At 31.4% G+C, this 25,570-nt stretch overlaps 3 protein-coding genes and 1 long non-coding RNA gene across 8 annotated transcripts; 1 reads left to right on the top strand and 3 right to left on the bottom strand.

Moving 5' to 3' along the window:
- Positions 1-401: 401 nt before the first annotated feature.
- LOC106375031 (WAT1-related protein At1g01070) lies at positions 402-3,301 on the bottom strand. Its single transcript, XM_013814932.3, has 6 exons — positions 3,009-3,301; positions 2,614-2,676; positions 2,304-2,420; positions 1,360-1,762; positions 784-935; positions 402-690 (listed from the first exon to the last, which is right to left on the bottom strand). The coding sequence occupies exons 1-6, from the start codon at positions 3,209-3,211 to the stop codon at positions 543-545; spliced, it is 1,086 nt and encodes a 361-aa protein (XP_013670386.2). The 5' UTR covers positions 3,212-3,301; the 3' UTR covers positions 402-542.
- A 5,172-nt stretch (positions 3,302-8,473) lies between these two features.
- LOC106377349 (WAT1-related protein At1g11460) lies at positions 8,474-12,441 on the bottom strand. Its single transcript, XM_048765850.1, has 6 exons — positions 12,131-12,441; positions 11,981-12,043; positions 11,488-11,604; positions 9,864-10,266; positions 8,854-9,005; positions 8,474-8,750 (listed from the first exon to the last, which is right to left on the bottom strand). The coding sequence occupies exons 1-6, from the start codon at positions 12,424-12,426 to the stop codon at positions 8,585-8,587; spliced, it is 1,197 nt and encodes a 398-aa protein (XP_048621807.1). The 5' UTR covers positions 12,427-12,441; the 3' UTR covers positions 8,474-8,584.
- A 1,422-nt stretch (positions 12,442-13,863) lies between these two features.
- On the top strand, positions 13,864-15,862 carry LOC106401961. 5 transcript variants are annotated; one of them, XR_007327580.1, is made up of 7 exons: positions 13,867-14,236; positions 14,335-14,403; positions 14,541-14,775; positions 14,883-14,959; positions 15,040-15,345; positions 15,433-15,489; positions 15,585-15,862. It is a non-coding gene; the product is annotated as an uncharacterized LOC106401961 (long non-coding RNA). The 5 variants fall into 5 exon arrangements; XR_007327582.1 differs by having other exon boundaries at positions 13,864-14,236; positions 14,612-14,775; positions 15,433-15,862; XR_007327581.1 differs by having other exon boundaries at positions 13,869-14,236; positions 15,040-15,274; positions 15,433-15,862.
- Positions 15,863-23,391: 7,529 nt separating this feature from the next.
- LOC106377350 (pyruvate dehydrogenase E1 component subunit alpha-3, chloroplastic) lies at positions 23,392-25,151 on the bottom strand. Its single transcript, XM_048765847.1, has 3 exons — positions 24,791-25,151; positions 23,857-24,634; positions 23,392-23,775 (listed from the first exon to the last, which is right to left on the bottom strand). The coding sequence occupies exons 1-3, from the start codon at positions 25,001-25,003 to the stop codon at positions 23,498-23,500; spliced, it is 1,269 nt and encodes a 422-aa protein (XP_048621804.1). The 5' UTR covers positions 25,004-25,151; the 3' UTR covers positions 23,392-23,497.
- Between the last annotated feature and the right edge of the window lie 419 nt (positions 25,152-25,570).

Below are 25,570 nucleotides of genomic sequence, written 5' to 3'. Positions count from 1 at the left end.
GTGGATTTTAACCTAGTGATGATGTATTAATAAGTCGGTAGCTTTGATCCTCGGACTATACTATTAAAGCAAACCCAATAATCTATATTCCTACTTTCGATTTTATAGTTCCATTTATTACTGAGATACTTTTGAAGTTTTTTTCTAGGGCAGCAATACCTTTTGTGTTTTAAACAAGATGTGCCTGCTATTAATGCATTCCACCGGCTCATGCAGTGGTAAAGCATAAACTTTTTCATTGTTTTTAGTAAGCAGAGGATTTATGCAGAAACATTAGCTACTTTTTTTTAAAAAAATGAAGTAATCGTGTCACTTAAAAATGTGTCAAAATACCACATTATATCAAACGATATTTGAATCATACGGAAATTTAACCCCAAAAGAATTAATAACGAAGAAAATAGATAAGCTGTCACATGATATTATTAAATAATGATGAATATATATTTGACAACTCTTTACGTTGATGTCTGGAGTTTTAGACTTCAGATAAGGGTATTCTCTCATTATCTCTCCTTAAACATTTTTTGACAATCCTCTCCTTAAACATTAGAACTATTATTTGAAATATTAGTATTTTGTTCTTCGTTATCCATCTGAGGAGGCAATGTAGTTGATGTTTCCGTTTCGTTGTTCTTACCCCACAAGAACACATAGAGACCCATTACTGCCACTACTGATCCAATTACACTGTAATATCAAAACTCCAAAAACTTTAGTTAGTGTTATGAGCATGTACCTAGCTACTTTACGCATATATGAATACAAAACAAGTAAAAGTACCTGCCGAGGTATAAAGGAGTGTGTAAGATGAGGAAATCGAATAGAGTAGCTGAGATAAGACCGATTGGAGTAAACGTTGATGCGAAAACAGCTCCCAATTTCTTTATCCCCCATATTGTTGCTACCGTCGACATGGCTTGCCCTACTACTCCCTGTAATTAGTACGTGTATATGTGATATACGAGTTGTAAAAGTAGAGAGGAAGCGGAACCAAAATACGAACAACTCAAAGAAAAAGAAAGTTTCTAGACAAACTTTTGCAAACATTTTGACAAACATGTTATTATAAAACATATTTGTAAAATCAGTTGTTGTTAATGTATTATAACAGATGGGTACTATCTTTAGAAAATGACATTTACCCAATATGAGTAAATAAACGTAGAATGCAACAAATTTTAGTAGGTGTGGTTCGTTAAATTTAATTGATATTTAGAAACCTCATGGTTTTATATAAATGGCAAAGTAATATTAGATAAACCTCAAAATTTCCCATGCGTTTGCATAGTTACCTTGTAATTTATTAATTTATCTTTAAGTCCATTTTAGATTTATCTAAATATTATAATAACTTACAGCGTATACGACGACAATAATCACGAATCGATCATCGATAACCCAGTCTTTAACGTTTCTGCCCTTGTAAAGGCTCAATAGAGCACATTGGAACGCCGCAAAAACTGACATGAGACAGGTGCTCGAGTATTTACAAGGGTACTTAATGCTTAAAGTCCCTTGAAACAACATCCATAGAGACAGCAACGTGGTTCCTATGGTTAAGTAAAGACATCCAAGAAGCCAGTTATTGGTTTTGTCTTGATCATTGTTGTTGTGGTGAAGAGCCTCTCGGTGAGAGTGAGGGTTTGATATTTGAGGGCCTTTGTAGAATGTTAAGAACAAAGCCCCACTTATGCATATTAGAGTTCCCAGCATCTTCAATTTTCCTCCTTTGGTCTTTAGATTCTTTACTTTTTCAATCCTAAAAACGTGTTTATGTAAGTTTATATGATAGATGCCACATAACTTGTTAAGAATATGTCTCATATTATTTTATTTTTTACTTTACAAAAAAACGAACATAAACCTATGCAAAAGGATCGGGATAGTGTACTTGAGTTGTAGACAACAACAAAAAATTATATAAAAATAGTTATTTACTTTTTAAAAGCTAATGATAGATATTATATATATTACATTTGATTCAATGAATCGTGTTATTACTAGGTTCCGCATCCCTTTATCAAAGATTATAAAAATGCGACGTCTAGCCAAAAAGACCTTTTACCAGGAAAAGCTATATAAAGGAGCTCAAATGGATATAGTTACGTATAAGTTTAGGTGATATAAGAAAGCTCTTTCTCAAAAAAAGAAGTTTAGGTAATATCAAAGAAATCATAATCAAATTGCACAAAATCAATTTAGCTAGAAGAATTTTTTTCAAATAAAATATTTTAATATAGAGTTCAATAAATATGTTGCGTCAATACATACATAAAGAAGCCGGGTGGTTCAGTCAGTACCTGAAAACAAGGGCCAAAGCGAAAGTGACTGCAGGCAACATGCTTACCAAAGCACACGAAACAGTTGCTGACGTATACGATAGACCAAGCAAAAAGAAAAATTGCATCAAACTTGCCCTGCAATTTATAAACCCAAAAATAAAACTTAAATAACAATAACTGGGGCGCGTGATTAATATATTTTACTTGAAAGAAAACATTCGAAACCGAAAATAATAATTAACGTATTATAATAAAAATAAAAATAATTTGAAAATAGACGACACAAAATGTCAAGAATTAATTGAAATATAGATTTGAGAGGACAAACCCGAGCAGACCACTGAAGAAATGATCGATGAATAGCCTAAACGTTAGCTTCGGTCTTGTCTTCCTGTTTAACAATTAAACATAATTTTTAGAGAAAAAAAACTTCACTTAAGTGCACATAACATAACTAATTGGCTTTGCTTGAATGTTAAAAAAAAGAAGCGAATTAAAAGAAAAGCGAATTCAAACAATCTTCAAATGTATCTGTCTCAAGAAAATGCTTTTTTCTCATAATAGAGATTTCATTATTGACTTACATTTGAAAAAATGTCTTTTGTTATCATAGAACAGTCTTTTTAGTGAGCTAATATCGTTTACAGCTCTATTTTTTAGGGGGGGAGGGTGTGACCAGAATATCACATATACATAAATCGTTGTTTCATAAAAGTTTCGAACCTGTCCAAGATATAGGCGAATGGAGCTAGAATGAAAGCGGAAATAGCCATTCGATAAGCACCAATGACCATATGGTTCACACCAACATCAAGAGCTTTCTTCACAAGTGCATTCACTGAACCCATCGCTATGTTAGTTATCACCATTACTATAATCGGTGAACATTGCCCGATTACTTTCACGCTTTGCGTCTCTTCATTCATCTCTTTCTCTCTCTATATATATGTCTATATATGTGTGAGCTTGTGTGTGAGAGAGAGAGATAAGAGCCAATGTGCTTTTAGTTTGGTTAATCACAAACCTTCCCATATATATAAGGAAATGTTTATGCGTTGTCATTTTTCACATTGGACTTATTCTGGCGTTAACTTGAAAAGAAAAACAAAACAATTCCTAGCATATCTAAAATCTATAAAGCATTTTTTTAGTGAAAAACTGTCTAAGCATGCATGTGTAGTTACTAGTTACACTATGTTCATCCACTCGCAACCAAAAACTTAAAGTTGTTACGTATATCGTTATCGGTATTCCCTGCGGAATTTCAAACGCTTTAATTCTTTTGATTACTATATTATTTAAGGAACTTGCATAGGCACGTTAGCAAAAGCTCACGCATATGATTTTATATAGAGATTATAAAATTATGAATATTCGTTAATTTGGCGAACAATTTATTTACACGATATACGTTATCGGAGAAACATGTAATTTGGTTTTGTCACGTCTTGTTCGTGTCATCTACTGCACATTTTGTACATTACTCTGAAACATTTCTCTTATCGGCATACAGATTCAACATTATATTTTAGGAAAAAAACGTAGGTCGCGACCTGTAATTGGCTTGGATTTAGCGATGTGGGAAATAAACGAATCTCTACAATAGTATATCAAGGCAGAGAATGAGTTTTACGCAGATTTTAATGCAAAAAATGAAATACAAATTATACATTGTAAATCCACAGACTATATTCTAAATTTTAAACCTACAAACTATAATGGTCAAAGAGAACAAAATATGTCATATCTGGATATTGGTCATGGATTTTTTTTTTCTCTTGTGTTCACCGGTCATGGATTTATAGTCACCGATCTATAGACCTTTAACTCCTTTTTGTTGTTAAATAAATAGACTTTAACTTTCTCTCGCGTCTTTTACTTATTTGTGTTTCAATTTGTTTTAGGTCTAAACAATTATTCGTTTCAATTTAGCATCATCGTTTATTAGGTGACTCACCCTTGTGTCTTCGGAGGTTGCCCCCGTCAAGTTTCTTTGTAGTTCTTTGTTTCGATCTTTTAGCGATTCTTCATTGGGTTGGAATGTTGGAAGCTGTAAGAACCATTATTTTAAAGTTTAAAGACGCCTATTTACTAATAGGTTGTGGTACCAGACTCTTTTTCTATGCTTTTGGTTTCAGATTTTTGCCACCATAAATTTTGTTGTTTAGCTTCAATTTCTTCATCCCGTTACTTGTTTTCACTATAATCTAAATAACAAATTCGAAAATCTAATATTAATCTTAACATTTTACACAAAAAAAAGAAGAATTGTTGAACTATATAGCGCACTTTGTCCAACAACTTCACTATCTTTCATAAAAATAAAGGGAATAATTAGTTAAAGTTGTCTCTATTTATAGTACTCCTCCTTTTTCTGTTAAAATGAGTCAGGATATGATATGTACTTAGTGTATTACCATAATAAGTTCATCATTTATGTATCATAATATAAGGTCGGGTGGAAATTTATCATATTGTGAATCAGTTCTTGTTGCACAGTGCACACCGAGAATTTTGATGTACATTAACATATAATCTCTCCGCTTCATAAATATTGTTATTAGCTTTTATTTTGTTTCAAGAATGCTAAAAAGACTAGTAACTATTGTATACCCTAAACACACAAAATGAAAATTTTATGGTCACTAATCTTTAATATTTAATAAACACAAATGTCATAATCCTTTTTTTTTGTAACACGACTTTCATTAATGATTAAACATTCGGACTACATTTTGAAGAAGAGATGATCCTAGCTCTACACATTACAATAAAGCAATACATCATAAAAGATAGATGTAGAGCAACCTCTAAGATAAAATGACAGCGAATTCAGAGTAAAACTCGAATGCGTCGAAATAAAATTTACGGCGAAGCCGGAAAGTTGGAACTTAATCACTTTGGAATGTGACGTTAGAGCATGTTTATCAGTTTGTCTCTTAATCTAGGTTTCTTAAAAATTGGCCGAAAAAAAAAAAAAAAAAGAGAACTAATCGCGGGCCGCCACGTGTCGTGGGGCCCGCAAAACAGTCTAAGCAACGAAACGAAAACGTCTCTTCTTTTGCATACACAAGCAACGTCTTTTGTATCTTCTGTGGGGCCCACAAATTTTTAATTAATTTTTTGGTTATGAAACCATGGATAAGCAACCCTATAAACATGCTCTTAATAGCCGCCAATCCACACCTTGGGATATCGTTGACACGAGAGCCTAAATTATTACATTTCTACCATATTTTTGAAACCTTTATATAAAATATGTTTACAATTTTCAGAACATTAAAGCACAACATATTAAAAAAAAACTATTTTGTTTGGCAACAACCAATACTCTTTCACTTATTTGATAAGAAAATATCTTAAAGTATCATTACACGTCAATTTGATGAGTTTCAGTATTATTTGCAGCTTTCCACACTATTTTCAAAATGTAAAATGCATTTCGGTTATATAGATATCCAAAGAAATTATTTTATGTTTCTTTACATGCACAACACTTTTATTTAAACGAGAAATCTAATTCAAGACCAGTTGAAAAAGAAAGGACCGCTTACTCCGAAATTTAAACAAAATAGAATTATTACGCCTCTCTGAATTAAGTCGGACGTAGTTCCTAACCCACGCAAGAAGTAAGCCAATTAAGCAGCTTTTTGCTCAAACCAGGATGCTGTGCCCACTAGATTGCTATAATACAACGAAATCCGTCTGTCCTTGATAAATATCGGAAGAAGATGATTGCCGGTAAATTAAATATGTATTCTCGTAAGTCGTCCCAAATGTTCATCTACCTCGGTGGTCCAGTGGGCTTTTTTGCGGCTTACTTTATGGACTTTCGTTTTATTTCGAATGTCTCAGCGACTCTAAACAAAACGTGCAAAGAAAAAAATACACAATGATAGCTGATGATCAGTTGCCCAAAAAATTAAAGCTGGGAAAGTTGTGGACTAAAAAAACTGTCAATGCTTTATTACAAGGGATGATGCAATTTCTATCTTATTAATAGAAAAGGTGGCCTACTAAAGAATAATGGAATCATGTGATCCCAATAAAATTGATATATTGTTCTCTTTTAGTGTATATTATAGTATATGATTGGATTTGGGGGAATAGTTGTGGAAAGTCACTCTTGACTCCATCAGATATGGTTTGCTCTTCCATATTCCCACTAGTTCATTTATATAAAATAGAATATCATACAAATATTATTTTAATTAGAACTAGATTTTGATCCGCGCAACCACGCAGGTGTTTGTTTTCATTTTTCTATACATAAATTATTATTTTAAAACATAAGTGGTATATATTTTTAACGTTAATCATATACTTAAATGTTTATATAACTATTTCAAATACAACAATTTTATAATTTATATGTTATAATTAATAAATTGTTTTTTTGAATGACAATTAATCAATTTTTTAAAACCGTGTAATTTGTCAGTTCTTATTATAGATTTATCTTATTGTATTTGCATTTAGTTATTAAGAAAAATAATATTTTCATGAGAAAACATATTTGAAAATTATTTTGTATTTAATTTATGCTAAATTCTGACCCGTTTTTCAGAGCTGGATTTCTTTTTACTAATATTTTTTATGCTTATTCATTTTAAATAATATATTATTCTATATACAAAATTCTAACATATGTCAATTTTTAGACATATATTATATAGTTTGTTAATTTTAAACCGTTCTATCATCATATTATATTTTAAAAATAAATAGTTTATATTTATGAAAATAAAATTTATAAATTTATCAGTTGAATATACTTTTATCATATTTATTTAAGTATAATAATTGTATTTTAACATGATCATGACTATAAAATAGATAAAATAGGTTATAATTTATTTATTTTTTATTTTATAAATGATAACTTAAAATACATTAAGTTACTATTAAAATATTTTTACACAGATTCATTAGATCTTTTAAAATATAATATATAAATATATATTATATTATATTTAAAATGAAAATATATGATTAAAGTAGTTACAAAGATTTTATATTATTAACTTTAAAGAAATACATGTTAATTTTTATACATGTATTATATTGTTTGCTAATGTTAACTCATCTTACCAACGTATTAGATTTTATTTTTGAACATATTACGAAACTAAAACTCATAAATTTATAAATTTAATACAATTTTACTATATTTAGCTCAATATAATAATTTATTTTAATATGATTGATTAAGATTATATAATAGATAAAATACTATAGATTTTTTTATTTTTCATTTTATAAACGATAACTGAATATATTAATTTATAATAATATTTCAAACAAAATTCAAAATTAGTGAAAATATTTAAATATAATTTCGAAAATGAAGATCTTGTAAAAATCTTTGAAAACAGATTTGTTAGAATTTTAAAATAAATATATCTATACTATTAAAATGAAAAGTTATCAAAAGATATTATGATTAAATTATTTTAAAGATTCTATGTATTATTAGTCTTAATAAAATACATTTAGTAAGATTTCTAAGTGATGTCCAAATTAAAAAATCACACATTCAAGAAATCATGAATTCTATTTTAATATATAAGATTATATAATGGCCCCAACAAAAAATTGTTTCCGAGTGATGCGAAAAAGAATCAATACACAATCAACTTATACAAAGAAACAATGTAATTACCATTAGACGCGCATGTTTGATATACTCCCTCTGTTCTCGAAAGTAAGATTTTTTAATGTGTTTACGTTTATTAAGAATTCAATAAATGTTAATAATTTAATTTTTCTTTTACTTTATTATACAGTTTCCAATAACTTTTCACCAATGAAATTTAATAAATTCAAATATTTTCATTTAATGTTTCTTAAAAGTATAAAAAGTACCTTAAACATATAGAAAATCTATCTTTGTGGAACAAGTAAAAAATTTAAAACATCTTACTTTCGGGGAACAGAGGGAGTATATGTTAGGTACCTCATATCTAAATTAATATGTGGCCTGTAGTGATACACAGAAAAGGATCAATATACATTAATTGCTAAATGATTTTAAGCTAGAGATTTATGAAACTTAATATTATATATATATTGAATCAAATAGCAAAGATACATTAACTCTCAACAATCCAAATATTTAGTTAGTGGATATACAAAAGTAATAATTTGCATTGGACAAAATTTAGAACTACTGAGATGCTCATAACGTATAAATTTATAATACAATTTTGTCACATTAATCTGAAACAATACAAACATAGTATAAAGAGAGTAAACGGAGGTACTTTGTTATATCTCAAATCCTCTTCATTCAAACCATATTAAACGGATAACCTAGAGCCGTTATTGTTGGTGTTATTATCATTAGTATTGTATTTATCTTCGTTTTGGATCGGAGGACACATTGTTGCTGCTGCTTTCATTTCTTTGTTCTTACCCCACAAGTACACGTAGAGACCCGTTACTACCACCACGGATCCAATTATACTGTAATCGAAGTAAGAAAGGCAAAATGTAACAATTAGAGTTTTATATATTATATAGCATGGACCTACATTCACATATATAAAACGAGGTAAAATGAAATTACCTGCCGAGGCACAAAGGAGTGTGTAAGATGAGGAAATCGAATAGAGTAGCTGAGATGAGCATAATGGGACTAAACGTTGATGCGAAAACGGCTCCCAGTTTCTTAATCGACCATGTTGTTGCTACTGTCGACATCGCTTGCCCCACTATTCCCTATATTTATACATTTTAAATAATCAGGACCAAGAAAATAAAATAATAAATAAATAAAAAAATCAGGACCGTATCTATATATTTAAATCCAAATCCAGTCAATTTTTCAAAAATATCAGTATTCCTTCTTTTTCATAAATTTGCATATATATTTTTTTTCTACATTCTAGACAAGTTTCAGATAAAGCGGCATTACTTCTTTTATGTAAGTTAACACTTTATTCTCATCATAATTAAACCCCCAAAATATAAGAAGTAACCAATCAACGAAACGAAATGATACCAAAGAACATAGCCTTTATTAAAAATAGAGTGGTTCAAAACATAATTGTAAAAATTGACTGCTAAATGACTTGGCTTAGCTTTTGGCATTTATTCCAAAAATGCAAAAAAAAAAAAAAACACAGAGCTCATAATATTGTAACAGAACGTTTCATCCTCTAGAATCAAAAATAATATATATAACAAGTTTCCAATATATTTATTAGTTGTTACCTGGATAGTAAGAATCAAAAATAATATCACCAACTTAATGGTGTCTCGTTCAATTAAGAAAATATTTCGTGTTTTGATGATCGGCTGAGCAAATCGAAGATACATAGATTTCCAGGGAATGGATTACGTGCACCAGCTTAGTTGGGATTAAAATAATATACACGTCATTACAAAAATTCGAGGATTATATAGTAGAAGATGATAGTGTAAGACAAAAGGAAGTATCTACAAAATTCCATAATTTTAAAGCCTTGCAGACTAACACCATGGTTTATTATAAGTTCAAAAAAAAAAAAACACCATGGTTTATAAAAAATAATTTTAAATCCCAATTCAGGATATGGTAGGTATGAACTGACTTACCGCGTATGCAATGACGAAAATGACGAATCTATCATCAATGACCCAATCATTGACAGTTCTCCTTTTGTAGAGACTCAAGAGAGCACATTGGAATGAGCCGAACACGGACATGAGACAAATGCTCGTGTATTTGCAAGGGTACTTAATGTTTAAAGTCCCTTGGAAAAGCATCCACATAGAAAAAAACGAGGCTCCTATAGCAGCATAGAGACATCCAAGAAGCCAATTATTTGTCTTGCTTTGATGGTTGTTGTTGTCCTGAAGAGCCTCTGGGTGAGAGTGAAAGTGTGATATCTGAGGACCTTTGTAAAATGTTAATAACAACGCTCCACCGACGCATATCAATGTTCCCATCACTTTTAGCATTCCTGTTTCGCTCTTTAGATCTCTTACACTTTCCATTCTGAAATTTACACAAATTTAAAACAAAACATTTTACTGTATTTGATATGTCCCCATGCATTCTGATACGTTAGGTGTTTAATATATATCCTTAAAATTCATGCGCTGTTTTCTTGTTTTTTTTATAAACAACGCTGTTTTCTTGTTTATGCGTATTATATAACATTAGATATTACAACATTCTCTTGGTGATTGTTTTCCGAAAAGGAATTATATAATCAGTGGCGGATGTAGCATAATGTTATAACACATATAAAATATAAAACTAAAATTAAAATGTAATTTTTAGTAGGAGGGAATAGCTAAAATTTGGGTATATTACAAAGAATTTGAAATTTTCAAGGGAGCAAGTATCATCCTCTTGGTATATGTACGGAGCTAGCGTATGATCATGCCGGTCAGATGACCCATGTGATTTTTAAAAATAAAAAAATTTGCATGTATTTCCTATAGAAACATTTGATGAACCTTGATTACCGACTCTTGTATCGTCAATTTGACCCCTGTAAAAAATATTTCCTCCTCTGCCACTGTATGTACATCCACCACAATTTGCATGAATAAAATAATTCTATGTGTATTAAATTTATTTAAATTTAACTGCATATAATATCTGTTTCAGAAAATCATGTGTTTTGTCTAATATTACGTGATCATGAAAAATAATTATTTGTCAACAGATAATGGAAAACTATTTAAAACAATCAATTCTCAATTTTGTAAGAATAATTAATAAAAAATCAACTTTACGTATATATAAGTCTATTTCTTGTCTTATTAGATCTACTATTCTCAATTATAGAATTTCATGAAATAAAATAATAGTAAAAATACTTTTTCTTAATATCGAAATGTTTATGTCAAACATGTCAATCTTTAAAATTCTGCATAAAGATATTTTAGTAAGTATTTCTGTATGATGAAATGAATATTTATCTAGTTTACACGATTATATTATATTATTATGGACTTCGTTAATGATATTTTATGATTATTTAACCTGACTTAGAATGAATGACGGTTTATTAGGGCAACATTATTGGTGGGATGAAGAAAGAGAGGGAGAAAGTCCCTTCTTCTGTTTTTTTTTTGTTTTTTTTGTCATTAGAGAGTAAGGGACAGCCCTTAATTAAGGGTTTTTCCCTTCTCTTTTTTCCTCGGTCTCCACCCCATTCCCCTAAGAGATGCCTTGAGGGACTCCCTGTAATGTTGCTCTTAGTACCTTAAAATAAGGGACAAAGCGAAGGTAATTGCAGGCATCATGCTCAGAAAAGCACCCGAAACAGTTGCTGATGTGTACGACAGACCAAGCATAAAGAAAAATTGTACCAAACTCGCCCTGTGGATTATCAAAAATATGTCAAAACAAAACAAAAATTAGAGCTTAGCTATATAACTGTTATTGCAAAAGTTGACAAAAAAAAACTGCTATTGCAAAAATAAATACCAAGAAAATCTAAGAGCATTCACAACGGTAAAAAAACTCAAACGAGTCCCTCAAAAATAAATAGAAAATGTGAGTTATTTACAAAATGATATGCGTATATTAGTTAAGTGGCAATCATTTATATGAAGAATTCTCTCTCTTTATCTTATTTTTTTCTTTTAGTTATTATTTTAGTTGTGAAAAAATCTATTGAAAGACTACAGTTATGGATGCTTTGACGATGAGAATCATATACTATAAGAACAAATAATTAAAAAGAGGGGCAAACCCAATCAAACCGCTGATGAAATGATCGATCAATAGCCTTAACGTTATCTTCGGTCTTGTTTTCCTTTAAATAGTAAAACATAAGATTCAGAAGAAAAAGTATTTAGTTAAATCACATATAAGTAAGTTGTTGGATCATCAAATATCGAACCTTTCCAAGAAATAAGCGAGAGGAGCCAAAATGAAAGCAGAAATAGCCAGACGATAAGCACCAATGACCATATGGTTAACACCACCATCAAGAGCCTTCTTCACAAGGGCATTTACTGAACCCGTCACTGTATTTGCTACCACAACTGCCATAGCCGGTGCCCATTTGTCTACTATTGATGATCTCTCTCCTTCAACGACATTCATTTCTCTTGCTGATCGCTTTCTCTCTATATGTATGTATGTTAGAGAGTGATAAGACCCGATGTGCTTTGAGTTCACCACAAGGCTTCCCATATTTATAAGCAAAGTTTTTTAAACAATATTAAAGCTTTCACTTTGGACGACCAACTTTAAATTATTCACTTTTTGGATACGTTATTGGTATTTCACCCGGCTTTTCAACGTCTTATTTTGAAGTATTTTAACGTATCATCAACTCGTAGTGTCCTGCAAGATTGTAAGGGAATAATGTTTAATAAAAAAAAGATTTTAAGGGAATTTATACCATAGATTTTGCAAGTACTAAGCAGGCATTTAACTGGACAATTTAAAAATAATAATCAATATTCCCATTCACATAACTAGCTTAAGAGCATAAATGGAAAAAATAACGCATCGATAACACCAATCATGTACAGGCTGATCATGTATTTGTTTCTTTAATTTCTTTTGCGTAAACCGCACATACATACAAATAGGTGTGTTTTCTTAAATAACGCACACATTTATATAATTTTCATTTTAACCATAAAAACAAAATGGATGGCAAAATAATCAATCAGACATTTTGGACTTTTAAACGAACACAAGACACGTATACCATACATGTATCTCAATATTATTGTAAAAATAATTATTTTCTATAGAACTATTTTACAGACAAATTATTTCAGTAATAATTAGTAAACAGTACTATTATTATACGTGGTTGATCCCGTGTAAATCATATATGTTGACATTGCTGTTGTTGCATTGCTGTTGTTGCATTACATTAGAAAATATATATTTTGTAATCATATATAATTACATGTTTGTATGGAAGGCATATAATAATTTTTTTTGTTTTTTTTCTTAAAACAATAGTTTTATGCTATTTTAAAATATGTAAAAAATGTCTTTTAATTAAAAACTATTCAGTTATTATGTCAAAATTATTTAATATGTTGTATTTTATGATTGGGATAAAAACACACATACGTATACTGATATACATTACAAACTAAAAAATTAAATATTTACAATATATACAATAAAATATACTTTCACTAGTCAACATGATTCAGTACTTTTTTTTAATAAAAATTGGACTTGTTCAGAAAATGTATACATCTAAAAATATTAGTTACATTTTTTTTTTATCTCAAATGCATTTGATAATTAAATTTTAAAATAATAAAATATTACATATTTAAGACAAAACAAACAATTTAAATTTAAAACTATATTAATTATATACTAATTTTATATTATTTACTCTGCTTTTTATCATTAAATTTTATCAAAATTTTACTCATTCTGTAAATCACATAAACCGTAGTTGCATCTTACAATATTTAGTTCCTTCTGATTATATTACCAAATCCGCAATTACCATTCGGATCGTAAATGCTTATGCGGGTGTGGTGTAAAATATTATTGTTATTTTGTTTTTGTCCAAGTATGATATCTAACACTACTAAAAGCCGAATATGCAGAGCATACAGCGTGCCACGTCAGATTTTTTATTCAGGCCAATGAAAAAGCTTTTATTTGCCACATATACGTTCCTTTACGCAGCATAAAATTTACACGGGCTGAGTATGGCCTGTTAATATTTTGTTGTAGCCATAAGCCCAACTCTCTTTCTTCACCCAATGACCGTCGATATCGTTTTGCCTCTTCCACTTCTCCATGGTGTTGCCGATTGATTTCTGCAACTCTCTGTTTCGTTGAAGTTATAACTATTAAGTATTTACTCTCAATCATCCAATCCTTTATTTATTCATATCTTAATTTCAGCTTAACCCACCTTCTTCATCCCTTATTCAAGTTCGTACAGCCTCTAGAATACCTCTTCAAATTCCTATTGCTATCTTCGTCTTTAAAAATTCGTGCAAATACTATTGTAAAGCCCTACTTATAAAACTTATTCGTTAGGTAGTTCAGATCTTTAATTAACCGAATACAAACTAAATTTGTCTCTTTTATGTTTTAAATTAACAGGGATCGACTGTGATATCAAAAGTAAGCCAAAAGACATGGCAAGTTGCATACAGTCTCAATCAATCTGTGGTATGCATTTTTATTTGTTTCCATTACTCTTAGTACAAAATATTGCTTCACTTCTTCTAACATTCTCTTAGTAAAGATTAAAGCTGACTTTTTTTTGATGAATTTGCTGCCTCCGTGACGCGTACGTGGTTCGTCAGCTGAAACGCTCTGTGGATGTCTTTTACAACATGGTTTGCGTAACACTGAGAATGTACTTGATGTGTTCCAGCTTGCGCTGCTATGTGGTTTCCCTCGGCTTAGCGTCATATCTCACCATATGATCATGAAACACTTCAAGCAACTTTGTGCTACAGAAGCATGGATATTTATGCAGAGCCGTCCCTTTCTCGAGAAAAAAAAAACTTAAAAGGCTCTGTCATCATCGAAGAAAGTGTAAGTAGTACATTCACAAACACTTTCTTGCTCTTTATGCAACTCTTTTTCTCTGACTTTTGTTTGGATTGGTTGGCTCAATAGCTTTTCTCAATACAAATTAACAGGGTGCTCGCGGGGTTCTTCAAAAGTGGAACAAGATTGAGGCAAGGCTAAAAGCCACATCTCATTTTTGAGAACGAAGGTTTTAGCTTCCTGTCCAAAACAAGTTTTGCTTATTCTATCAAAATTGTAGAAAAAATGACTCTCAATTTGTTTGTGTAGTATTATAATCCTGATAATGAGAAGGTGGAACCCACTGTTGCTACGATTCTCAAAGGAAGTGATAATTTTTTTTGTTTATGTTCATTAGTAAGTATCTGATAGTATATATTATATCCATAAGATGTAAAATGATTAGCCCACTGATCGACCTAGACTGTTTTGTTTCTTATATTCTTAAGGGTCTTCCATTTGAGCTATAATAACATGCTTCTACATCAGTTGTGGAGTGAAAATGGTAATATTAAGAATATTCTCAGCAATTCTTTCTTTCAGCTTCAAGCTAATCATGCTATTACTGATATACAGGTGCAGTTGCATGAGTAAATATCATTTTTAATAATTATGTAATAATCACTATATGTATATGATATGACTGTGGTCTGGTCTCTGCAGAATCAAGTAAAACCCTTGAAAGAAGTGAGAGAAGTTATGGTCAAAGCTTACCAGAAGGTTAGCTCCTGAGAGTTTCTAAAATATATTGTCAGAAATCTACTCTAAACAGCCTTTCTTCCATCATATACGTGAACAATTCTTCCTGATAGTAGAAGACAAGAGGATGCAAACTTCAACGTAGATTTACCGACTGATGTTAATGGTGCTGATAAAAAAAATTAAGGCATGTGCCACTTAAGGAACTTGGTGAGCCCGTTGTCGTCTATGTTACTTTATCTCAGGTCACATGGGTGCTGTGTTTATAAGGTCTACACAATCTTATGCTGCTTATACTCCTTCGATTCTACTCTTGATGATCTTATTCTTATATATACTATCATGTGCAAATTAAGAGTTTAAGTACAATTGGAAGCTCGAGAGTTTAATGTTAGCTACTCTGCTCGATAATAATCCCAATATAGAAAAGGGATTGAGCTATAGCATCTAGAGTGTCCACGTCCACATCTTTGGAACTCTCAAAAGTTTAGGACACTAAACCAAATTTGGAACTCTCAAAAGTTTAGGACACTAAACCAAATTTGTTATAACCAATGGATCAAGAATTTTGCAATTTGAAATCAAAAGCATAGTCCTTAACATCAGTAGCAGCAGTCATATATTAAGATTATGGAACTGTAAACAATATGCTAATAATAATATCCTGTAACAAAAACAATTAGTGTTCAAATTATTCAATATTTATAGAACATATTTTATTTAAACAGTAATTTTTTTGGGGAAAAAGATGCAATTTAATTTTATTCAATAATTAGTATATGTTACTCATATTAAATGTGATTATAAAATATTATATCATAAGATTACATATACAAAAAAAATATTTACATAATGTGTATTACATGTGAAAAGTACATTTAAAACACAATTTATGTGTATATATATCCAAAAATAGAAAATGGTAGTTAATTAAAAGGTTACAATTTTAAAAACGATCTTCTATTTTGATAATTTTAAAATTATTATAAACAAATTATTAATATAAACATGTGTAGCCTGGATAATAACTTAGAATGTGTATAACTAAAGTAAAATTTAATATTGAGTTTGTACACAATACTATCAAAGCATCATAGACAAAGGTCATGGAACCTAAAAAAAAGGTCATGAAACACAAAAGAAGAAGTGAGGCAAATACGAGAATAATAATAATGCAGTTTGTAGGTTTGCAACTCAGATTGTAGGGCATGATCAAACCGTAGGAGTTAGAATTCTTAAACCGTTTTTGTTTTATTTTCAGAAACACACAAAATGTCTTGCAATGTGTTAAATCAAATTTAAGTTAAGAGTTCTTTAGAATTTTTGATTTAAAACCTAATTCCAGACCTCAGACAGTGATAATTTTTGTATATATCTACCATTTATAAATTTCAGAAAGCTTTTAAGTTAGGTTTGAAGTCCTCACTCATACCTGTTTTCGAAAGGTCATTCAAGACCATGTTTGAGCAAGTATCTCAGCCTTGCATAAAGGGATGACCGAGCACACAAACACTACCCAACAAACAGAAAAATAATAGTATTAATATTCAAAATTATTTCCAAAAAATCTGATTAATTAAATAATTAAAACAAGAAACTGTTAAATTAATATTACTTCAACAACGGTAAGAAAGTAAACCTTCTATAAATTTACAACTAAAAATATTTCAAATCATGAAGCAAAATTTTCTTTCTATCACAAACAAACTTTAAAAAAAAACAAAGAAATTAAATAGCAACAATAAATGTTAATTTAAATTTTGGTTAAGAAGGTTGACAAAATTGTTTTGGTTAAAACGATAAATTGAAGACAACAAATAAAGAAACGGTATACAAATCGGTGGTACTTTCTTTTAAAGACAAGTACAAAAATGAAACTTAATAATTTTAAAACCAATAAAAATTTATACAGTACTAATTATAAGCTGTACAATTGTTTTACATAAAAAGAAATAACCAAGATAAAGAATATATATATATATATATAGATCTTAACTTATAATTTAGTTAAACTTTTTAATAATCTTACTAATATCCAACATAAAACACCAATAAAACACAATAAATTATTTCAAATAGTTTTAAATTTGCATTTATGTTTATAATTCTATAACAAGTTTCAGTGTATATCATATTTGTTCGTTTTTAAATATAAATACAAAAATTAAACTGATATTATAGGAAAAAATCCGGGCGTAGCCCGGAAAACCCCCTAGTTGGAATTAGAAAAGCATAATAAACGTTTGTTGATGGCCTCTGGCTAGAGAAAGAGGTGCCACAATATTGTATGATTTTCTTCACTGATCCAGAGGCTAGGAGAGTATATATGAGGGAAGTGGTGGATAAGAGATAAGGAAATGTTTTTCTTGTTTTTTTCTTTCTTTTTTTTGAACAGCAAGACATTCACAGACTCATATTGACTCTATAAACCAAATCGGCAACTCCGCATCCATATGAACGACGAAAGACGCTTGACAAATAAGTTTAGGGAGATGTGGTAGCTGAGTTTAGTGAATGTTGGGATGTTTATCTAAACTGAAATCCATTTGATCATGTTCTGAACTGGCTAATCTTTCTATGTGAACTCTTTCTCTTTCCTTTCTTTTTTGGAAAATTGTTTTTTAGAACAAAAAAATGATAACTATGTCCTTTTAGACTAATATCTATTTTGTGTCCCTTTTGCCTATAATACCCTTTAATATTTTTGAAAATAAATTTAATAAATAGTTTTAAAAACAAAAAAAATTGAAAAAATAGTAACTATTGATAAAATACCTATATGAACTTAATGGCATTTTTTCAGTTCTAAAAATGCTTAAATCATAATTTTCAGATTTTGTTCTAAATAAAGTAGAAATGACATTCTACGAAGTAGAAAACGAAATCCACTTTTTTTATTGAATCTACAATGTTTAGAATACGTGATCTATGTAAATAAGAGTATTCTAAAAATATTTAGAATACACATTCCGCGCTTAACCTGCCGATCTAAAATCTTTAGAAATCAAAATCAACACATTACTATAAATCTAAAACACGTAGAAACCGACTTCTATAGATTTACTGTAAATCTAAAACATGTAGAAATCAAAATCTACACATTATTATAATTCTAAAAACCTGTAGAAACCGATTTCTACATATTAGTTGTATTCTACGGATAAGAAATCAGTTCCTAAAAATATGGAAACAAAATATTTGGGAATATTCACTTTCGTATTTTGAAAAAATCGATTTAAAAAAAAAACAAAAAAAAACGTGGTAACCTTCTTCTCACGCCGTCTTCTATATTCCATTGATTGTTCACAAATTTTTCACAAAAAATTTCACATTATTTCTACCAAATCAGTGTGAAATTGAGTGAGTTAGGGTTTATGAACATGAGACTTTGATTTTTTTCTCCCTTTGTTCGTGAAGGAGATGAGAAATTATGGGTTTCATCCCAAAGAAATCGAGTTTAAAGAGTTGAAATCGTGTTTGGTCGGTTCAAATCAAGTGAAAATCAAACCGGATATAACCGAAAAAACCAGGAAATCGATTTGGAATACTTACATGGGCACGGGATCGATCGGTCTATAATTCGAGATCGGTCGATCTGTATGAAATCGACCTTTGCCGATCGAGTAAAATGGACCAGGTCGATCAGTATATGCTCCGCGTTTTTTTTATTCTACATAATGAGCAGTATCGATCGATCCGTTCGACCTTATAATTTCGGATCGATCGATCCCGCTTGATTGAACCCATTATTTATTATATTTAAAAATTACAATTTTAAGGGCATTATGTCATTTTAAAAATAATTAGCCTTATGAGACATAAAGTATATGAGATTAGTCCAAATGGACATTGTTATCATTTTTTGCTCTAGAAAAACAATTTTTCCTTATTTTTTTTGGTCAAACTCTTTTTCTTTCCTTTAACTTGTGAGACTCGAGCGTAAATATATCGTCTTTCGTGATGAATCAATCGTAACTGGCGTTTTACAAAAGTGAAAAAATACGTCATGCAAATGAAGCAAAAGTGTTGGCTACTTAATTTTATACCCAACTAAACACATGCAAACTAACTAGATAATTAATGACATTTAACATTTAAGTGGCTTAAACAAAATCTTTGAATCTAAAGTAATCTCAGTTCCAGTTACTTAAACTAACTAATACTTTTAATTTTCTAAAGTTCAATTTAAACCCAATAGTAGGTGACTTACAAAAAAAAAGGAGAAAATCCTAATTTTTGGCAAAGCAATCTGAAACGTTTTTTTGAGAAAAAAAAATACCATCCTCGTTGGCCTATCCAAAGCTAAAAATCACTAATGGAGCCCCATGAGTATTTTTTATTAATTTATTTTCGTTCTAATATAAAGTTATTGAGGAATACATTGCTTTTTTTTTTGCAACAAACTGAATTATGAATTCAAAGGGAGAGTTTACTACAAGAGTGAGATAGAGCTATGGAGAGCAGCCTTCGCAAGAAAATCTGCAACTCCATTGAGCGTACCACTAACATAGGACACAACAATAAAATCAAAGGAAGAAGATAACAACTCGATATCCATGAGAACTCTGAAAAGCTCCAACGAATATGTCTTCGAGTCAATAGCTCTAGCGAGTTCTTGAGAGACGGTTATGAACCAGACGTTGGAAAAGGATTTGTGCTGTGCCTCCTGCGTAGCGTTCCTCATGGCAAGTGCTATTTTGAAAATCCATAAACCCACTGAGAAGCACTATCCTATTTGATTTTTATGCGTCATTTTAGGGGGTGGTATTGAATTCAAGAATTTGAAAGAATTCACATGTAATAACTTTTGCAGTATTTTAAATGATTTTATGAGATTTTAATGCAATTGTCTAATTCTTATGTTTACTTTTTGCCATAGAATTTAAGTGAATGTAAATTAATTTGATGGAATTCAAATGGTAATACTAACGCTATGAATGATAACGAAAAAATACACAACTAGTAGTTAACTCTTAGATATTTTTTTACCAAAATAAAACACTTGGGAAAATTTTACTTTTTGTAGATAGATTTTTTTTACTAAAGGAATCTTTTTGGGTGAACTAGCCATGAGCATTCGGATTGAGTGAAACTGATGACATTTTATTTTATATCAAAGTGTTGAAACTTATTTTTTCGGATATTCGGGTACCGTTCGGTTCTCGGTTCGGTTCCGTTTCCGATTCGGTTATTCAGATATAGAAATATAGAAACCATTCAGGTATTTGAGGCGGTCCGGTTTTGGTTTCGAATAATTTGGTTTGGTTCTAGTTCAGTTTTTCGGTTCCGGTTTTGGAAGAGGAGAGACATGGAATTGGGCTGGTGTAGGTGATATGTCTTCTAAAGACGTAGTGGGTTACCGTGGGGTCAAATTGGTTCTAAAAATAACAAATCCCTTCATAAAAGCAAGGAATTGATCCTTTGCATTTTACATTACATTTTCCATTAAATTCCTTTCAAATAACATTCCTATTAAATCTAGCAAATATTGAATAACACTAGAATTTAAATGAATTGGTAAAATACGCAATTGAATAACACAAGAATTTAAAAGAATTGATAAAATACACAATTGAATAACACTAGAATTTAATGGAAACCATAATTCCTTCAAATTCTACCAAATTTCTAAATCCAATACCCCACCTTAATATTACTTCTGTTTAACTTATTGAAAAGGTGAATTTTAATGTCATGTGAATGATAAAGAGTAAATACGGAAAACATCCACGTGCAGGGGAAAACGAAAAGCTCTGGTTCTATACGATCGTATTACTCTTTAGCTTTTGCATTGAAAATGAAAAAAAGAAACGTTATTAAATGATCAAAGGTTGTGAATTCTATCACGGCAAGTCATTAGTCATATATAGTTGATAGTGTGACACATATATCTTTTTCCTTATTATACACACCTTTACGGAGCAAAGCGAAATCCAGTAATAACTTGTACTCATTCATGCTACAAGATACGTATGTATTTTTTCTGAAACGATTTGTTTTGTTTATAGTTGTCATTTTCAACACCATTATAATGTATACCTAATGAAACGCTATTTTCTATAATATTACTTCATTCAATTAAAAGTCATGGGATCACTTATCCAAAGTTTAACCATCACACTGGTTTTGCTAATGAAGTCCCCCTATATATCTAGCAATATGATTATTATTTTAAAACACGCGGGTTGTAAAAAATAGAAGTACCATAAATATTTTCATTGATAAGATTGATCGTAATCCTCTAAGACTGAGCCTAATAAAACTCATCTGACAAACACACAAGTTGGTGAATACGAAAAATAGTTCATATTGCTATCCGAGTTTGAATGCATGATCTGTCAACGTGGAACCCAGCCTAATATCATATAAAAAAAAAAGCCACTGAAAGGAGCAGAAAATCAGCTGAATTAACAAGACAAGATATTTGTTTATTTTGAAATTTGTAATATAGTGGGACGACATGTACCTCACTAAGTTAAAGTTTATACTTCTAACCTATAAGCATAGTCTGCAATTTAATGGCCACGAATCACCTTGATGAAAATACAATATAGTATTGTGTATGATGTGACGCCTAAATATTCCAAAACATTGATAAATTATAAACAAGATAACCATAATTAATAACTAACAATTTCTTGGAAAAAAAAGAACTACTCCCCTAAATTCCAGAGAGGAGCTTCCCATCCAAAAAGGCAATCGACTAAAATCCCCAGTCATCCTCTTCCTTCATGACTTTCAGTTCGTTACACCCAAATTTGTTTTCTTTAACTGAAATCAGAAATAGACCTGCACCATCATACTCCGATGTTTACTACATACAATTCTTTATAATTTCTTTTTCTTTTTTGAAAAAGTATTACATACGTTCTTCACATCATGTTTTTTCAATGAGATAAACTAGTCGCAATTTGGGGAGATAATTCTCCATGTTAATTGATCGCATTTCGAAATGATCCTTTATACTCTCTTTTTAAACTTTCATTGGATCCATCTGGTTTGCACTATCTCATATATATTTTTTGTTAATTCCTTAAGATATGTATATTGTGATACATTTTTGTTTTAAAAGTTCATGATAAAATTTAGACTATATTTTATTGGAGGGCATCGCACTGTCTCGAACCAATGATTAAAAAAAATATAAACAGGACAATAGATTTGAGCATAAGCTATTGAAACCAGAAGATGGAATAAACAGGAAACTAGGTGATGTAAAAGAACAATAATAATGGTATTTTTGTGTAAGTGGCAAACGAATCATTCAGATAAATGGTGTCGGGCCTGCTCAGTTAGGTTTGGTTTGGCAGTTACTTAATGTGGAAATGTATGGTTCACTTTGACTCCGTTTATTTCAGTCTAGAGTTCTGTTCAGGTGGTCAACAAGTTGCTGTTATGTTGCACCATCATAATTTACTACTACATCTTCATACGTCACTAACTCATCTTCTGACATGGGCCCTCTTTAAATTGTCTTATTATGTCGCTTTCCTTTTAATGGGCGTAAAACAAATCTCTAGTCCATTTATCATTTATAGCCAATCTATGGGGCTTAAACAAAGCTAAGAGCCCAGATTTTAAAACCCTAACAAAACCAAATGCGGACTCATAATCTTAAATGTATATGTTCTAAAGTAAAGGTATTCTTATTTTATAAATATTTTGTATTATTCATAAATAAATTTATTATTTATATTTTAACTAAAATATGTTATTTGTCAAAAATATGATAAATTTTGAAACATTTTAACTGTAAAACTATAAATTTTTACATATTTCAGTAATTATTATTTTTGAGTTTTTTTTCAACGCCCATTTTCCATGATTTAATAAATAACAAATTGTGAAATTGACTGAGTTAGGCTTTATGAACTTGAGACTTTGATTTTTTTTTCCCTTTTGTTCGTGAAGGAGACGAGAAAATAGAAAAAGTTCAAACGATTCAAACTGTTTCCTTGTGGCATTTTAACTTAACATCAAACAGAAGCCAAAGACACTATGATATAACCCTGTCTCTCTCTCTCTCTTTTCAGACTTGAGCGGTGCCTTCAGTAAACTTGGGATCCTCGCATCTGTAACGTCCATCAGGTCCTATCCCAAACCCTTTGGGATCAGCAAACACATTCTCTAGCAACTGACTCCGACCAGGCTGTGGGCTCGCGTCTGCAAACTCAACCGCTTCCTCCACCAAATCGTCTATCTTCTTCTCTATCGTCTTAAGTTCCCCTTCATTCGCCAGCTTGTTCTCTATCAGATACTTCTTCAATGCTGTGATCGGGTCTCTTGCCGCGTACTTGGCTTTCTCAGCTGCCATAATCTAAAGGTTTAGTTTCAATCCTAAGATGATAAAACAATACAAGCAGTAAAAGAGAGAGAGAGAGAGTTTACCAGCATCACGGAGCTCATCAGGATCAGCCAAGGAGTGTCCTCTGAACCTATAAGTCTCACATTCCACCAATGTCGGACCTTCACCTCTCCTAGCTCTTGAGACCGCCTCTTTAGCCACTTCTCTCACCTTCAACACATCCATACCATCAACATGGACACCTGGCATCCCAAACGCAGGACCTTTCTTCCATATCTCAGGATCAGAAGTCGATCTCAAATGAGACATCCCAATCGCCCACAAGTTATTCTCAACGACAAAGATAATCGGCAACTTATAAAGCGCAGCCATGTTCAGACACTCGTAGAACTGCCCGTTGTTACAAGTCCCGTCTCCGAAGAACGCAACAGTGACGTCATCGCAGTCCTGCTTCAAGACTTCCCTCTTGTACTTCGAAGTGAAAGCAGCGCCAGTGGCGACAGGGATGCCTTCGCCTATAAAGGCAAACCCACCGAGCATGTTGTGTTCTTTTGAGAACATGTGCATGGACCCACCTTGGCCTCTGCAGCAGCCGGTGACCTTCCCGAAGAGCTCGCTCATAACGGCACGAGCGGAGACGCCTTTGCTGAGGGCGTGGACGTGGTCACGGTACGTGCTGACGACTGAATCGGATTTGGTGAGAAGCTTGATGAAGCCGGTGGAGACGGCTTCTTGGCCGTTGTACAAGTGGACAAAACCGAACATCTTGCCACGGTAGTACATTTGAGCACACATGTCCTCGAAAGAACGACCGAGAATCATGTCTTCGTACAAGACCAATCCTTCCTCTTTGGTTATCAACTATTTTTCGTGATTATTAAAATTATTAAAATCAATTCTAAAAAAAAAAGATTTTTCAAACTACTTCAGGAGCATTGCATTGGACATCAATTGGCAAATTACGACAGTTTAAATACTTTGTCGGAATAGTAAAGGAGGTTTAAGGAGAGAGCATACCAGGGGATTGGTGGGTTTCTTCTCCTTGACAATTTCCTGGACAGCGACGACGGGAGATCGACGAGCGGCGTGAGCGTGATTGAGTCTGCGAATGGGGAGAGAACGGGTGGATCCGAGGAAAGAAGGAGGAGGCAATCGGGTGGGGGGAAGCAAGAGACGATTCTCTTGAGATGATCCATGGAGAGGAAGCGTGGCAGAGAAAGCCGTCGCCATTTGCAATGTGAGATTCAAGAGAAATTGCGGAGAGAACGAGGAGGATGATGAGTTGGAAGTGTTGTTGTAATAAGAGGCGGAGGCTCAACTCCCCCTTCTACCTATTTGTTTCCTTCAATTTTTAATTATTTTGTTACAAAATTATATATGTGTTTTAGATTTTGGGACCCACCAAACTAGTGATACTTTCGTTAACATCAATGTTTGCTTTTTCTAAATTATTTTCTTAAAAATTTCAAGATCCAATCTACGAAGTCCAATTGGCAAATTGATGTACAAATGTACACAGCTGCAGAAAGTAAGAAAGGAACCACAAGTAGGTGAACGACATGAAAATCCCCACACGCCATATACTGCGCCTTTGATCCGCTCTCTTCTTCCGTATGTATCGCATTAATGGGCCAGGCTTAACGATAGAAGAAACACCTCATATTCGAGCCCAGTGATTTTGTTTGTCGCTAAGCTAAGAATTCTCTCTACGTTTTAAAACAGTCTCTGTTATAATTTATCTCTAACCATATAAGTTGTGTATAAGGTTCCACATTTATAAATCTTCTAGATCTAAAT

This window comes from Brassica napus, chromosome C8 (genome assembly GCF_020379485.1).
Source record: "Brassica napus cultivar Da-Ae chromosome C8, Da-Ae, whole genome shotgun sequence".
Classification (NCBI taxonomy): domain Eukaryota; kingdom Viridiplantae; phylum Streptophyta; class Magnoliopsida; order Brassicales; family Brassicaceae; genus Brassica; species Brassica napus.
Note: the sequence above shows the minus strand (reverse complement) of the source record. Positions and strands in the feature narration are given on the sequence as shown.